The following is a 16,048-nucleotide window of genomic DNA, read 5'->3' as shown; positions in this document are numbered from 1 at the left end:
CCTTGAAAGAAAGTATTTTAATATAGAGAGTGGCAGAGAATCCCATCTCCATGTTCATTTTCATTTTCTCCTCCAAATTTAAGATTTCAGTAGAGGAAGTACAAAGTGGTACACTTGGGTGTCAGAAGTCATGGGTTGTAGTCTTGCCCTTATGCCTTCAATAGCAGTGGCCCTCAGTGAATTATTTTGCTCCAAAACTTGTTTTCCCCTCTGGGGAATGGGAATGGGAATTCCTTACAGTATTACAAGACTCGATTAAGAGCATACGTGTGGGGCACCTAGGTGGCTCAGTCAGTTGAGTGTCTGACTTCTGATTTCAGCTGAGGTCGTGATCCCAGGGATGTGGGATCAAGTCCTACGTCAAGCTCCATACTGAGCGTGGAGGCTGCTTAAGATTCTCTCTCTCTTTCTCCTTCTCTCTCTCCCTCCGTCCTTCTCCTCTGCTCATGCTCTCTCTAAAATCAAAAAAAAAAACAAAACAAAAACAAAAACAAAAAGTTCTGTCTTCCTGGAGTTTATATAGAATATACTTAAAATTATATACTTAAAAAAAAAGAGCATATGTGAAAGTGCTTTGCACACTATTCAATAAAATGCCATTATTGTGAAACTTTTGAAAGATGAACTAAATTTTAGTTTATGACTGTGACTAACAGTTCTTTCACTGTTATTTGGAGAGTCTACTATGTGCAAGATAATGTCACTGAACGAGACTCAAAGACAAATGAGGCAACGTCCTTATTCTCAATAGTAGGTTGGCTACTGATCTAAGAGTCTGGCAAAAGTCAGTGAAAGCATTCTTTTAGAATCAGTTGGGATATAGAATCTACAAAAAAGAGTACCATATGGTTTATTTTTCATTGTAAATTGTATGCTACACATCCCTTACATTAGTAACATTTACAATTCACTTATAACCATATACATATGCATTTTTCCTGAGAAATTCAGTTTGAGACTCTTGGGCATATCCCATATGCACATCTGCAATGTGACTTTGTCATTCCCCCATCAAGAGGTAGAGTCTGTCTCTCCAGCCTTGAATCCGGATGAGTCCTGCAACTACTTTAAGCAACAGAACACAGAGGAGGTGAGGTTGTGCTAGTCTGGGATGTAGCCCTTGACTGGTTTGGCATCCTTTGTCTCCTTCTTCCTGGAAGTCAGCTGCCATGTAAAAAAAAAAATGTGACCACTCTCAGGAGACCATACTGTGAGAAAGCCAAGGTACAGGAAGAGGCCAGGGAGGATGGGGTGCCATGTGGGTGCCTACAGAGGCCAAGGAGCAACAAGGCACAGATGCGACAGTGAGGGAGCCATCTTGGAAGTGGTGAGCAAAATAAGATGGTTAAGTCACTAAACAGTTGATAACCCGAACACTATCTCATCTTACAAATGATAAAATGGAGGCCTTGAGAGATAGGGTGACTTGCTAGATATCGAACGGATGTTAAAGGGCAAAGATGGGGCTCATACGTAGGCCTTCTTACTTCAAGTCCCGCAGTCTTTCCAATGAAATGAGCATCAGAGCCTAAGTCATCCAGATAATTGCCTCAGATCTCTATGCTGTGTGGGCTGGTTTGTAATTAGGAATAATGAGTCAGTTATAGGCAATGAATATGATGTGAAATTCTAGGGACTGATTATTTGGAAATATGTTATCAGCAAGACAGGACTACAGTCAATTAAAGAAATGCAATACTCCTTTCAAAAATTCACTGCAGGACTAACACAATTATATTCCAAGAATTGCTTCCTCTTACTATTTAAAGAAGGTTATGAGAGGAAAAGAGTGATTAAAGATGCTTTGTGTTCAGAAAATACAAGTACAATAATCTTAACTCCCTTCTATGCAAATGAGGCCAGAGTTTAGGCCTAATGACTTCTCCCATAAATGTAAATGGGACTGATTGTGTAGAAAGATACAGGATAAAAGAGCTAGGCTGCTGTAGTGAGATTGGAGCCTGAGTGGTGCTGAGCTGGGCCCAACACTGGTAAGTCACTGAGCCAAAACCAGGTATTTCTAAGATTGGAACAAAACAAACCCCAGAAGATAGCACTGAGAGCAAATACACAGCATTTTTTGGTACCATGAGAATAATAGAGAGGAAAGAAGACACAAAAATGACTGAAATGAAGTTTAAAATTGACTAGTGATGACCAGCGATGGAAGGTCTGCTTAATCTCTTCCAGTCAGCTCCGGGGTCATCCTGGCCAGGAGCATCAGGTAATTTTTGAAAATATGGGCCCTGCTGCCTTCTCAAATAGCATGAGCAGTGAAGCCAGGATTAACTAGAGCTCCCATCATTTGATGTCTTCTGCTTATTTGTTTGGTAAAAATCTGATGCGGAACAAGGAGGGAATTTCTTGACTACTCATCAAGCTCGATGCTATGCAGAGGTAAGTGTACTCTTCTTTGCTGCCAGGACAACCAGGAACAGGCCAAGAATATCTCGGCAGAGAATCAAAATCTCAGTCTTTCCTGTGACCTGTTTAGACAGTGCATTCCTGGAAGGGTAGTATGTTCATCTTTATGTCCCTGTTATCTAGGACAGTTCTATTTTATTCTCTTATTTTATTATTTTAAGGTTATTTATTTATTTTAAGAGAGAGAGAGAAAAAGAGAGAGCACTGTCAGTGCAGAGCCCTATATGGGGGCAAACTCACGAACCACAGGATCATGACCTTAGCAGAAAACAAGAGTCAGATGCTTAACCAACTGAGCCACCCAGATGCCCCTTTCTTCTTCTTTTTAAGTTTATTTATTTATTTTGAGAGAGAGAAAGCATGTGAGCAGGGTGAGGCAGAGAGAGAAGGAAAGAGAATCCCAAGCAGGCTCCTCACTGTCAGCACAGAGTCCGTTGCAGGGTTCAATCTCACAAACCATGAGATCATGACCTGAGCCAAAATCAAAAGTCAGGCATTTAACCTACTGAGCCACCCATGCACCCCCTAGGACAGTTAATTATTACAAGGGTTTTAATATATAAGTAATTACTGAGTAACTTCTAGGGCAAACCATGTACTATCTGAATTTTCAATTCTCTTTCACTGGATAATTTCATCCATCCATTCATTCACTCATTCATTCATTTATATTTTTTAAGACAGAGACAGAAAGAGAGACTCTCAAGCAGGCTCCATACTCAGCACAGAGCCTGACACAGGGCTCAATTCCACAACCCTGGGATCATGACCAAGAGTCCAACACTCAACTGACTGTGCCACCTAGGTGCCCCTTCACTGGATAATTTTCAACTAGACTGTAAACTGAGGTTTCAAAGCATAATGAAAACATCACCAATGGGGAACAAAGCTTAGATTATCAAGCCTGCCCATGAATGTAACACTGGTAAGCGCTACCATTTATTGATGAGCTAGAACTTCATGAATACATTACCTAATTCTCAAGATGGATATAATTGGCTCTACAAGTAAGGAAACTCCAGTTAAATGATTTAGCCAAGGTCAAACATCTCCCAAGTGGCCAAGTCAGAAATCAAACCCTTAAAAGCCCAGCTCTAAAGCCTGTCCTCTCCTCTGTACCATGGAGCTTCACAGCCTACCCCAGGGAGATGGCAACTGTCAGGTTAACCTTGATCTTCAGGCCAAGTTGATGGCCTTCTCTGGCTCTGCCTATTCTGTCATCTTAAGGCTCATTTATCCACTACAGATAGACATCATCTGTATCTTTATGTTTGTGTATCTGTTTCTAGTGCTGTACTCAAGTACATATATTTTAAAATTGAAAATTGTATTTTATTTTAAAAAATTTTTTTAAATGTTTATTTATTTTTGAGAGAGAGAGAGAGAGAGCGAGAGAGAGAGACAGAGAGAGAGAGAGAGAGACAGGGAGAGAGAAAATGAGTAGGGGAGGGACACAGAGAGAGGGAGACACAGAATCTGAAGCAGACTTCAGGTTCTGAGCTGTCAGCACAGAACGTGACACAGGAGCTCAAACTCACAAGCTGTGAGATCATGACCTGAGCTGAAGTCGGACACTTAACCAACTGAGCCACCCAGGTGCCCTGAAAGTTGTATTTTAAAGGTGAATTAAGCTCAAATTCACAATTAATAAGGCATTTCTCCCACCACTTCTCTTTCCCAATTTGAGCAATTTAATAAGGCTACCGGATTTATGAGATTCTCTACAGCATTCTCAACAGTGTTTTCACAGAATGAGATTTGATTGGTTATTGACTGCCTCCCGATCCCTTCTCTCTACACACTTGAACTTCAAAGATTTTTTTAAATGCAAAGTCGTATCTTAGTGGGGCCAAGAAATAGTAGGAGGAAAAGAGACAGAAGGATGGCCCCTTTGGGAGGCAGGAAGTCAAGTGTTTATTTTGAGAGCAGAGGTGGAAATACTTGATTCCAATATTTGTTTTTCTTTAAATGGGATTTATAGTTCAAAAGTGAAAAAGTAAAACTCTTTTTTACCATGAAAGTTAAATTACAGATTATTATACCTAACTGGTATAAAATACATTACTTATAGAATGAAATATATACTCGTTGAATAAAATACATGATCTTTAACCTATCATTATATATCATGAAGAGTTTTATTTTAAGGTAAAAAGCAACACAAATCCAGAAATGCTTGTTACAATAATGATGTTTAGCATGTATTATTTTCATTCTAAGATGACAAACACACTAAGACCATTAATAGTATCTCTGGGCAATAAGTAACATTTCATTATATTCCTCTTTTAACATGTAGAGAAAATAAATATTTTTTTCAGTGTTAGGTAGGTAGAAAACAATATTTTTAGAAGTTCTTAAAAGTACCATGCACTGATATGCATTATAATTGTTGTTTCTTCTTTTTATATTTTTGAATATTCTGATTTTTGCTGACAAACATGAGTCATTTGTGTATACACAATATACTATACATTAATGGCATTTTAAATTGTTGTGTTTTTCTATCTTCTATCTTTAAAAAGCATGGAACATTTTTTTAATCTAAAAGAAATGATTCTTATTTTTCTTCAAGGAAAAATATTTTACAATATAAATCCAGTTCTAAAAATGCTGTCCTTTAGAGCTTCACAAGTTGTCAGGAGAAATGGGAGAGACAATGTCACAGGAAAAATAATGAGCCTCATATGTGAGGAGGGAGGGGTTCTGGCTGAGCTCTGGGGCTCAGAGTTTGCTCTGCAGGGGAGATGCCAGTCATGTGCCTTTAAAGTGCTCTTGAACAGACACTAGGCCTGCAGAAGAAAAACTGACCAAGTAGATGTCCCCTGCAGCCTAGAAGTCCGGCACAAAAATCTATTTTTGTTTCAACACAAAATTAAAAAGAAAAATCCTCTTATTATAACTAGAGATGAAGGAGTTTAGCCTTCCAAAACAGACATGAGTTAGAAATGACTATTTCTAGGGTATGGAAAATTTAATCATTTAGACTCCCGCTGCTTCCATACTTTGTACCTGCTGTGATCTTTACTCATTTCCCAGGCCACTCCCTACCTGCCTTTGTGAAATTCAGCATTTGAATATCAAGCCAGCTGGGAATGGTGGATGTGGCAATTACATTTGTAAAAGATGGCAGCAATAACACCTCCAGCCCACATGTTCTGCAATATGACCTTGCCAATCCCTCATTGAGAGGTAGAGCGAATTCCCCTCGCTCTGAAGCTGGGCTGATCTTATGACCTACTTATAAGTAATAGAATGTGGAGGAATAAGGCTGGGTGTCTTCTAAAGTAGGGTTAGATAAAGCCATACGGCTTTTACCTTGTTCTCTTGGGCCACTGGCTCTGGAAAAAGCCAGCTACCGTGTAATAAGTGTGACAAGTCTGAGGCCACTATGCAGAAGAGGCCATGTGTAGGTGCTTTGGTGGATAGCCTCAACTGAGCCCAGCTTCTGAGCCATCCTCTCTAAGATAACAGACATGTAAAGAAGCCATCTGGGACCCTCCAGAGCAACGTATCTGTCAGTTGAGGAACACTGAGTAACCAGAGTCAACCTCATGAAAAGCAGAATTGCCTAGCTGAGTCCTGACTAAATCCCCAACCCACAAAATCTGTAAGATGGAATAACATAGTTGTGATTTTCAGTCACTAAGTTTTGGGAAGTTTACTGCACAGAAATGGTGACTGGAGCAGGGACAACTGAGAGTCATTAAATAAGAGGTGAGTGACCAAAAACCCACAACTAGGGGAGGAGAATGTAAGAAAACTTATACAACAGTGTACACAATTTCTTTCATTTTTTTAAAGATTTTTTTAAAAAGTTTATTTTTTTTAGTACTCTCTACACCCAACATGGGGCTTGAACTCATGACCCTGAGATCAAGAGAAGCAAGCTCAGGGCACCTGGGTGGCTCAGTTAGTTAAACGTCTGACTCCAGCCCAGGTCATGATCTCACAGTTTGTGAGTTCAAGCCCTGCATCGGGCTCCACGTTGACAGGGCAAAGCCTGCTCGGGATTCTCTCTCTTTCTGCCCTCTTGCTGCCCGTTCTGTGTGCATTCTCTCTCTCTCTCAAAATAAATAAAAAACTTAAAAAAAAAAAAAAAGAGCTACATGCTCTTCTGACTGAGCCAGGCAGGCACCTCTATACTATTCTTACAAAACGACATACCTTGACTAGCCCTTCTACTGAAAAACCAAGTAAAATGCTGTATATAACATTAAAAAATTATCTTAAGTGTACTAATTAGCTGGTAAGAAAGTAAAAAATACTTCGATGGAAAATAATAAATGAAGATGAAGTGCAGAGAAATGGGGTAAGCAGAGCACTGAAATTGGCTTTGACCTTGAGGGCATTTGCTATGTGGTGACTCCAAGCTGTCATCTTCATAGCTTAGTGAGATACTGAAGACCAGAGACAAAACCTGCCCAAGGTGGAAAGTCTAATACATGATCCTCCTGCCATAGAGAGGGGCCCTTATGGTATAGCCTCAGTGAAGGCTATGCTAGAATGTCTGATCCCAGAGAACCGCACAGAAAGTGTCATGCTGATGCTTAGTGGGTGAGGGAGAATGAAATCTATCCTAAATATATGAATCCATAAGTAGCCCTCACATGGGTTTACAGTGTGAATTCATTGAACTAAGGTGGTCTAAAACAACTCACCTTTATGTTAAAATAATATTGGATAAAATAGTCTTTACAACAGAAAGCATTTCTTGAATGGAGTCTCATAATAAAGGCTTCATCAGGAAAATGTAATTATTCTAAACATATATATCTATTAACACAATCTCGGAATATAGGAAGTAAAATTGATAGAATTATAAAGAGAAGGGAAGATCCATATATGTATTGGGAGAGATAACATATTCCTCTCTTGGTATAGGATAGACCAGGCAGACAAAAAAAAAAAGTAAGGATAAAAAAGCCAAGGATACAGAAATCTGAATGAGACCAACAAGATTTAGTTTCAGACATATTTTAAATGCCATGCTCCCAAACTGAACACACACAGTTTTCAAGGATAAATGGAACATTTTATAATTACTGACCATATACTTTTAAAATCCCAGTATTTAAGGCCACACCTCAGACCAATTCAATCAGGATCTTTGGAGGTGGGTCCCAGGGATCAGCATTCTTATAGCTCCTCTGGGTGAGTGTAATGTGTAACCAAGGTTGGGAACCACTGACATACAGCGCCATATATAACTTTCGGTGCTTATATCAGAAAAAAAGGAAAGAAGAACGTTAATGATTTAGAGTCCATCTTAAGTTAGAAAAGAACAGCCAAATAAAGGCAAGAAACTTAGAAGAAAGAAGATCAAAGAGCAAACAGCAACATAGAAAACATACTAGAGATGATCTACTCTACAGAGTTAAAGGCGTATCTTATCTCTTCTAAAGACATCAGTTCTAGGGGCGCCTGGGTGGCGCAGTCGGTTAAGCGTCCGACTTCAGCCAGGTCACGATCTCGCGGTCCGTGAGTTCGAGCCCCGCGTCAGGCTCTGGGCTGATGGCTCGGAGCCTGGAGCCTGTTTCCGATTCTGTGTCTCCCTCTCTCTCTGCCCCTCCCCCGTTCATGCTCTGTCTCTCTCTGTCCCAAAAATAAATAAAAAACGTTGAAGACATCAGTTCTAGGTAAATGAAGAACTTAAATGTGAAAAGCAAAACTATACATGTTGTAGAAAAGAGTATAGCAGAATACATTTTGGATTTTGGTATGGGAAGAATTTTTTCAAAGAAACAAAATCACAAGCCATAAAGAAAAAGTGGATAAATTCACTGTATTAAAGGTAAGAATCTCTTTTGTCAAAACATACCATAAAGAGAATACAATGTTATAAGTCGGGAGAAGATAAATATGTATTTGCAATATAGATAACTGAAATATAGGAAGAGCTCCTATGAATCAACAAGAAATTGATAACCCAAAAGAAAATAGACAAAAGACAGGCACAAAAGTAGAATCCGTATGCAGAATAGGTATGAAAATATGCTCAACCTCATTAGTAATTAATGAGAGGCAAAGTATAAGTGCAATGAGATATTATTTCATAACTACTAGGTTGTCAAGTTAAAAAAAAAACAAAACAAAAAAGGAACAAAAGGACTGACCATCACATGTTGGCAAGAACATAGAACTACGGGAAGTTTTAACCTTTGCTGGTGGGAGGGTGAACCAGAGCAATTATTTTGGAAAGCTATTGCCACTGCCTAATTTAGCCGAACATTCCTACATTCTAGGACCCAGCAATCCCATTGTAAGGAATATATGCAAGAAAAATGTCCAGGATCCGTGCCCCTGAAGATGATATACGAATTTTCATAGTATATAGCTTGCAAATGTAAAATCTAGAAACTAAGTAATCAACAACTAAATGGATAATTACTTTGTGACTGATACATATGACAAAGTATTATATTTCAGTGAAAAAGAAAAATGATGGCCTAGTGCGTTAACCCAGATTCTTTGGTGTTGACTGAATGATGCAACACCCAGAAGTACAGCATATGACGTACTTAGCCTCCAAAACTGGCAAAACTAACAAATATACAGCTATTGTTTAGAGGTATAAATAAGGTGGTTAAACTCCTAAAAAGGACAGAAAGGAAATAATTAAGAAAAAAGTCAGGGTGGTGGCTATTCTTTTTTTAAATTTTTTAATGTTTATTTATTTTGGGGGTGGGGCATAAAGGGCAGAGAAAGAGGGAGACACAGAATCTGAAGCAGGCTCCAGGCTCTGAGCTGTCAGCACAGAGCCTGACACGGGGCTCGAACCCACAAACTGTGAGATCATGACCTGAGCTGAAGGCAGATGCTCAACCAATTGAGCCATCCAGGTGCCCTGGTGGTTATTCCTTATGGAAGGGAGAGAAATGCAATTGGGAAGACGCACACAGAGCTCTTTTCAGGTACTAGTAATATTCAGGGATTAATAAAACAGGTCTCTTCCTTTTATTAGTTAAATGGTACATTTGTTTCACACATTCTTCACCATGTGATATAATTCACAACGAAAAAAATAAAAAACCAAAATTCCAGAAGAATGTATACGACCAGAACTGAGATAGGGTTAGGGTTGAGAAAGAAATGTTATGTGTTGTTAACACTCACCCTAAAGACTGCACCTGACCTCAAGCCTCGTGTTTCTTTGTGAGGTGTCAGACAACACATGAGGTCATAAGTGAAGTCTACCACTGCTGAACAGAGAGGGGAAAGCGCAGGAAGGAAGAAAAATAAAGCAGTGGAAACCACTCAGAATTACGTGTGAGGCAGTCAAGGGAAGAGCAAAGGGCTGCTGGTTGAGGGCTGTGATTAGGATAAAACACACTCAATAGTCTTAGCTGTGTTTCACATCAGCCCAAGACGGGCTCCCAGGGGGAGACATGTTTTTCACACCCCATGACAACTTGCCGGAGACCTGGATGTGAGGAGTAGGCAGTAGGCAAATGGCAGGCTCCTGCTGTCCACACCGTGCTTAATGAGATACCTTCAAGGCTCACCTCAAGGGTGGGAGGGGCTTGCCCCCAAATCTTCCCACCTTTCCCCTTACCCTCTCTCAGGACTCCATGCATTCTGCACTCACAGCACTTGTGTCCATGAGTATACCCTCTGACTAGAACACAAGGCTCTCAAGGCCAGGCATTCTTCTTGGTAACCTAGGGAATAGCACAGGGCTGGACTTTACACAGGGAGCCTTAGGGGTGAGGGCAAGAAACCACAGTAAGTAGTTTACAGGCAATTCTTTGTAACCCATAACCTTGACATTTCCTTCAAGAAACAAGGCACTGATTAGCAGTGAGCCTGACACGGATCTGAGTACCAATCTTCTTCATCCCCTGGTGGCTTCCCTCAACCTGAGTGATTTTACCTGCCTTGGAGGAGCCTCTACCTTTAGGGCGTTCCTCAGCCTGTGCTCTCCATCCCAGCCGCAAGGGTCTCCTCCTTGCCTTTTCTACAAACATACATTCTCCTGCTGCTCCATTGATTATGCCCTACTGTATCAGTTACTGGCCTTTTCTCCTATGTATTCAACCTTTCTTTTTCTTTTGGCCCCTTCTTTGTGGCATAAAAGATTGCTCAGGTATTTCTCGTATATATAAAAGCTTGCAGCCTCCACAATCATCATGGCTCAAGTGATTACCTCCTTCTATGGCTTCTCCTTCAGAGCCAAGACTCTTGAGGTTCTATTTTATTTTCCTTTTCTCTACTAGTCAGGCTTCCACCCACCAGACTGCTAAAACGTCCCCTCTAGCCACATGACTAACCACTTGTGACCTGATCTTCTCCTTCCTAGGCTATTGGGCTACGTCTTCTCCTCTTTCCCTACCTCACAGACATTTCTTCTTCATGTTCGACAGCCTCTTCACCAATGTTGGGTCCCTTGGGTGCTATTCTTAGCCTCCCTCTACTCTCTATTCTCATTCCAAACATCCTTCCTTTGTGATCATTTTCCTCCCTCATTTTCATTTCTTCTTATGAGCAGATGATTTCTGATCTATATCTGATACGTGCTTGAATGCAGCAGGTGCTTTACAGAATGAAACCTATTAAAAAGCTTCAGCACGGCATATAATTAAAATACTGAGCTCTAGCATTAAGACTGAATGTGGCATGAGTTTATCTGATACCAAATTTTGCTTAGAGACAAAAATTAGAAATCATTATTTGGGATATTAGGAAAACCCTAAACTGAAGAATTTGAAAACAAAAGGTTAGCAAAATTGTTTGGCTTTGGAACTATATTACTCATAAAATAGTCTTTCTCCATGATGGGACTCACTATACATTTCAAGTTTTTCTGGACTGTGAGCTATGATATAGATTGAGTTGGTAAACCATGGCCTGCAGGGGAAATCTGGCCCACCACCTGTTCTTGTAAAAAAAGTTTTATTGGAACACATATACATCCATTCACTTACCTGCTGTCTATGGCTGCTTTCAGACTACGACAGAGCTGAGCTATTGCAACAGAGACTATATGGCCCACAAAGCCTAAAATATTTACTCTCTGGCTGTTTGTAGAAAAAGTGTGTCAGCCTTCATATAGATCAATACCTTTTTCACTATTAACATATCCCTTGAAAATGGTAACTTGTATAAATTATATTTTCTAAGAGTAAGGAAAAATCATGGCTATGGAACTACCATGCCCTCAATCCAGGTATGAATGCAGGCAGGTTACACGGTAACTAAGAACTCATTTTTTCTAAGACTTAGCTGAAAGAACTCCATTGCTATTCCTAAATGGATCACTTAAGTGGCTCAAATAACTAAAGGCAGAAAACTTTTGAGTTACGTGGTAATATCTAGCCTCCTGGGACCACTGAGTATGTGTGTGTTTGCGGGGTGAGGCCACACGGATATTGAAGCTTTGAGAAAAGCAATAAAATCATAAATAAAATCACGGCTAAAACGATGAGGATTTCTTGCCTTGTCTGCAGGTGTTAACCTGGCCCAGGGCTTGTCTGCCCGGCGATCGTAGTCAGGAGACTCGGTGACTTCCACATACTCATTAAACCGCAGGATCCTTCGAGCTTGGAGCTCGGCCACTGTAGGTCTCAGGCTGAGCTGCAGGGGGATAGGGAAAAAAGGACAAGTTCAGGAGACCATTTACAGCCTCATGGTGGCAAGTTGTCTATAGAGAACTTCAAAGTTATGGTTAAACAAGGTCACTTTCAGATATCCAAAAGAGAAAAAAAAGGCAGCAGCATCTTGGGAGTTTCTAATGAGAACCAGAAAGCAGTGTGCCCTAATTCTGAAACTATAAAAATCATCATTGTTAGATAGGTCACAGGCGTTGGCAGCCATCTGCGTTATGCTATTTTCCCCAACTTGCCTGGCATTGCGATAAAGGCACCTGTCATCCCTGACACAAGGAACACGAAGCCACGCAGACACAATAGCAATCCAGATATAGGATGGCTGGCTTGGAGACTGAATCATCCAGACAAAAGCACTGTAACTTTTCGAAAAGAGATCTCTGTTCCTATTATATTAAACCTCTATATTCAGAAATGCACAAAGTTATGACAAAGAAATGGTCCGGTGAAGGGCGTGTCTATGGTGGTCTTCTGGGAAAGACTAGAGACCCAGGCCCAGATTTGACATTATCCCGGTGGGAAAAGCTGCTGTGCAGAAATGCACAGGGGCATGGAGTACATTCAGTGGGCCTTAACTGGTTAAAATAGGCTGAGACCTTTAAGACACTTCTAATAACTTGGATTCCTCCTATGGTCTTAGTCAAATTCAAATTTACAGTTATATTCAATCCACCCAGCCCTGTGTATTTGTTCTCCTCTCTTGGTCCTTTCCCAAGCCCAAGAATAAAGAGAGATGGCTCCGAGAGACTAAAGATTGCTGGGCCCTAGCTGACAGGCATGATCTACTCTCTGCTACTACGGTTCATGCTTCTGTGGCCTCTCTCAGTCTGGAGATGCCATAGACCCAGGCCTCTTTTATCCATGGGGTCCATTTCCAGTATCTTTTTTACCCATAGATGTACTGTGTATACAGCCAGACCATTCATTGTCTAAGTGGTCTTCTTTGGAGAGGTTCCTTATGCATACAACTTCAATTTAAAAAAACTGAGCACCTTGACACACAAAAATGATGTGTTTGTGGAAAACAAACAAACAGACAAACAAAACCCCAAAAAACCTTTCCTGAGCCTCAGTGTCCTCTTGAGTAAAATCACAGGCTGAAGCAGGTCAATGCTCTAACATTCAAGTCACTTGAGCACTCCTATAAGGGCCTGGGTCTACACTCTGAGTTCACTTGAGCTGGGGTATGGCAACCGTGACTCCTTCTAGCTTCATAAAGCCCTGGTAGGCAATGGACAGAGGGAGGAATGATCTAAATGGTTCCCTTATACTCACATGTTGTTCAATCTATATTGCTAGCTTCTTACTGCCTCTCCAGGGCATGTGGGGGAAAGGAGGTAGAGAAACCACTGCCTCTGGGGAGTGCCCAAAAGGCAAGGGACCAGAGGCCACATGGGTCAGAAATTCTCCATCCAGTCTTGCCCTTTAGGACTGTGTTATTAGTGCGATGGAATGTTCTGCACCTATGGCAGAGAGCTCTGTAGAGTGGAGGGAAGCGGGAGTCAGGGGGTCAGGCCAGGCTCTGTTGCCTCCCGGTGGGGCCCAAATGGATTGACAAAAGATGACTGTGTATGGCAGGGGTGAGGATGGACAGTGAGGAGGGGCTATTCTTATTTGTAGCTGGTAACATAACAGCCACCGAATGCCACAAGAGCCATCTCTAGAAATTCAGTTTACAGGAACTCTGTCAGTTTGATCATTACTTGACATGTAGGATCTTTGAAAAAAAAAAAAAAAAGAGACGACTTAAGGATCTTTTTCCCTAAAAATGAAAACCAAAATCTCTCAAAATAGTCTCCAACTTTTCCATGGGAATGGAGTTTCTTCTGTATGCCTTAGAGTGCTTTTGCTGTGGACTCCCCAGCCATCTCAGATAAACGTGGGTCAGGTCACACACTTCACTGCAGATGTCATATTTTACTTATCCTGCCTTATCCAGGTGTGAAACGTATAATCTAAAGAATTACAAGTAAATCTTTATATATTTGTATAAAGATTTATAGTGAAATATAATGAAAGATAAACTCTGATAGTGCTTAATTTTTCCGAAGACTATTGTTATTCTAACACAGAAAAAGCGATGACCCTGGTGTCAGATTTATGTTTTTATGAGTGGGTGGAAACAACAGTCTGAGTTTTGGGGGTAAGCCATTTGTCAAGTTAGGTAGCCCAGCAGCAGGCAGGTTGGGTAATCAAGTTCACTTAATAAATTCCTGACCCAGCTCACACATGGAATAGTGGCAGATCTTCAATTTAATATTTATGTAATATTTCCAAGACTACACAGAAAACGTGAGCATTTTTAAAAACTGTATATTGAAAAAAATAAAAATAAAAAAATAAATAAAAACTGTATATTGAAATGTTAATAATGGTTATCGCTGCATAAAAGACATTTGTGTGATTTTCTTTTCTTTTTTGTTCCTCTTCGCATTTAAACAAGTATTCACACAGATTACATGCTATATTCGTAATTGGTAAATGTCATTTAAAACTTTTGGTTGTTAACTTTTCAAATTAGCATATCATACAATTGTAAATATAAACATAATCCATATTATATGCATTCCATTGATCTTAATGTCTTTGATTAGGTAGTGAGCTAATCGGAGTAATTATTCCTCAGTATCAAATGTAAAGGCAGAGGGCTGATCTGCATTTAAATAATGAAGTATATCTCAAAACACACATGATATTAACAGTCATGTTTTCATCACCTTTCTGCTGAGTCTGCGCTTAAGTTCCATTTTTGCTTCTTGTTCTTCCTCTTCATTCTTTTCTGTTTATGAATGAGGGTGGGGGAGGAAAGGCAGGAAGACTTAGTTACTATAAATGATTTTATAATCAGAAAAGTAGATCAGGCCACAACTATTTGACTTAGATAATGATCAAACACTCTGACATTAAAAGTTGTCAAAAGATTTTGCAGAAAGATCGATCATTAATTTACATATTACTTTTTCTCCTTATGGGATCGGTTTCCTTACTGACTATAAACCTTTTTGCTTCCTGACTTCATATTGTGTTCTGAAAAAAACTATAAGGGTGTCCACACTGGTGAAAACCTTGCATTGCTGAACATCTCATGGGCTTATAAGCACAATTTATCAGAAGGCAGATAAAAATTTACTTCTGGATCTGGCCTTCACATAAAGATCTGAGACATATCAAAAGAGCAAATTAGAACCATCTGATGCATGTCTGAGTTGATGTCCATTCAAATCCAACCAAAATACTTGATTTTGTCTGCTTTGGTTTCCACAGTAGCAGAATGCAGTCATTTCTTTGGAGTCTGACTTCAAACCAGAATGTTCTGAATGGGGTTATTATGGTGTACTGTTGATGGAGATGATTTATTTTCTTGTGACTTGACTTTCCGAAGTCTTTTTTTTCTCTAGTGCTTCACCAAATAGTAAAATTTAACGGCCAATTTAATGAATGCTGTCCAACGGATGGGATTAAGAGAAAAATGACCAGGAATTTTAAAGAAATAAATACCCCTTCAGATCTTAATCATTACTTATTTGATGAACTTTTCTCTGTTGCTTCCAATAGCTCATCGTTTGTTTGATACATGAGCATAGATTTTACTTCTTGGACACCAACGCTTACAAAAGATGATCTCTTAGAAGATGCTGTTACGAATTCTATCGAAGGAACATCACACAATACAAAAAGGCTCAACCAAAACGTTGAAAAAGAAAAGTCTGTTCTATGAAAAGATAAATTTGTTTTAAAAATTCAAATAGACTTCTTACTATTAAGACTGTTTTTATAATGAATAAAACATCAGTATTCAATATTTGCACCAGTTGTATTTGTTAGTTGAACAGGCTAAATTCTCTATTAACTTCCCATATCTGGACAGAGAAAAGTTTCCACATTCTTCCAAAATACTAATTTTAATTCATAAGAAAAGGAATGCTGAGTCTGGTTATTTAGACAAAGAGTAAACATAAGCTGAAATCACCCTGCGAGATAAGAAACAGGCAGTTAGTACACTTTCAGGAAGTGCCTGT

The 16,048-nt window shown here is 39.7% G+C and overlaps 1 protein-coding gene across 8 annotated transcripts in view; it reads right to left on the bottom strand.

Moving 5' to 3' along the window:
* Positions 1 to 16,048, bottom strand: part of PHACTR2 (phosphatase and actin regulator 2) — a 276,161-nt gene that overhangs the window by 21,396 nt on the left and 238,717 nt on the right. For all 8 annotated transcript variants that reach the window (XM_058735516.1, XM_058735513.1, XM_058735515.1 and 5 more), the window contains 2 exons: positions 14,747 to 14,808; positions 11,860 to 11,997 (listed from right to left, as the gene is read on the bottom strand). In XM_058735516.1, the coding sequence (XP_058591499.1) occupies positions 11,860 to 11,997; positions 14,747 to 14,808 (200 nt within the window). The remainder of the gene's footprint in view (positions 1 to 11,859; positions 11,998 to 14,746; positions 14,809 to 16,048) is intronic.

The sequence above is a fragment of the Neofelis nebulosa genome, chromosome 6, assembly GCF_028018385.1.
Source record: "Neofelis nebulosa isolate mNeoNeb1 chromosome 6, mNeoNeb1.pri, whole genome shotgun sequence".
Classification (NCBI taxonomy): domain Eukaryota; kingdom Metazoa; phylum Chordata; class Mammalia; order Carnivora; family Felidae; genus Neofelis; species Neofelis nebulosa.
This window is presented reverse-complemented; position numbering and strand designations above follow the sequence as displayed.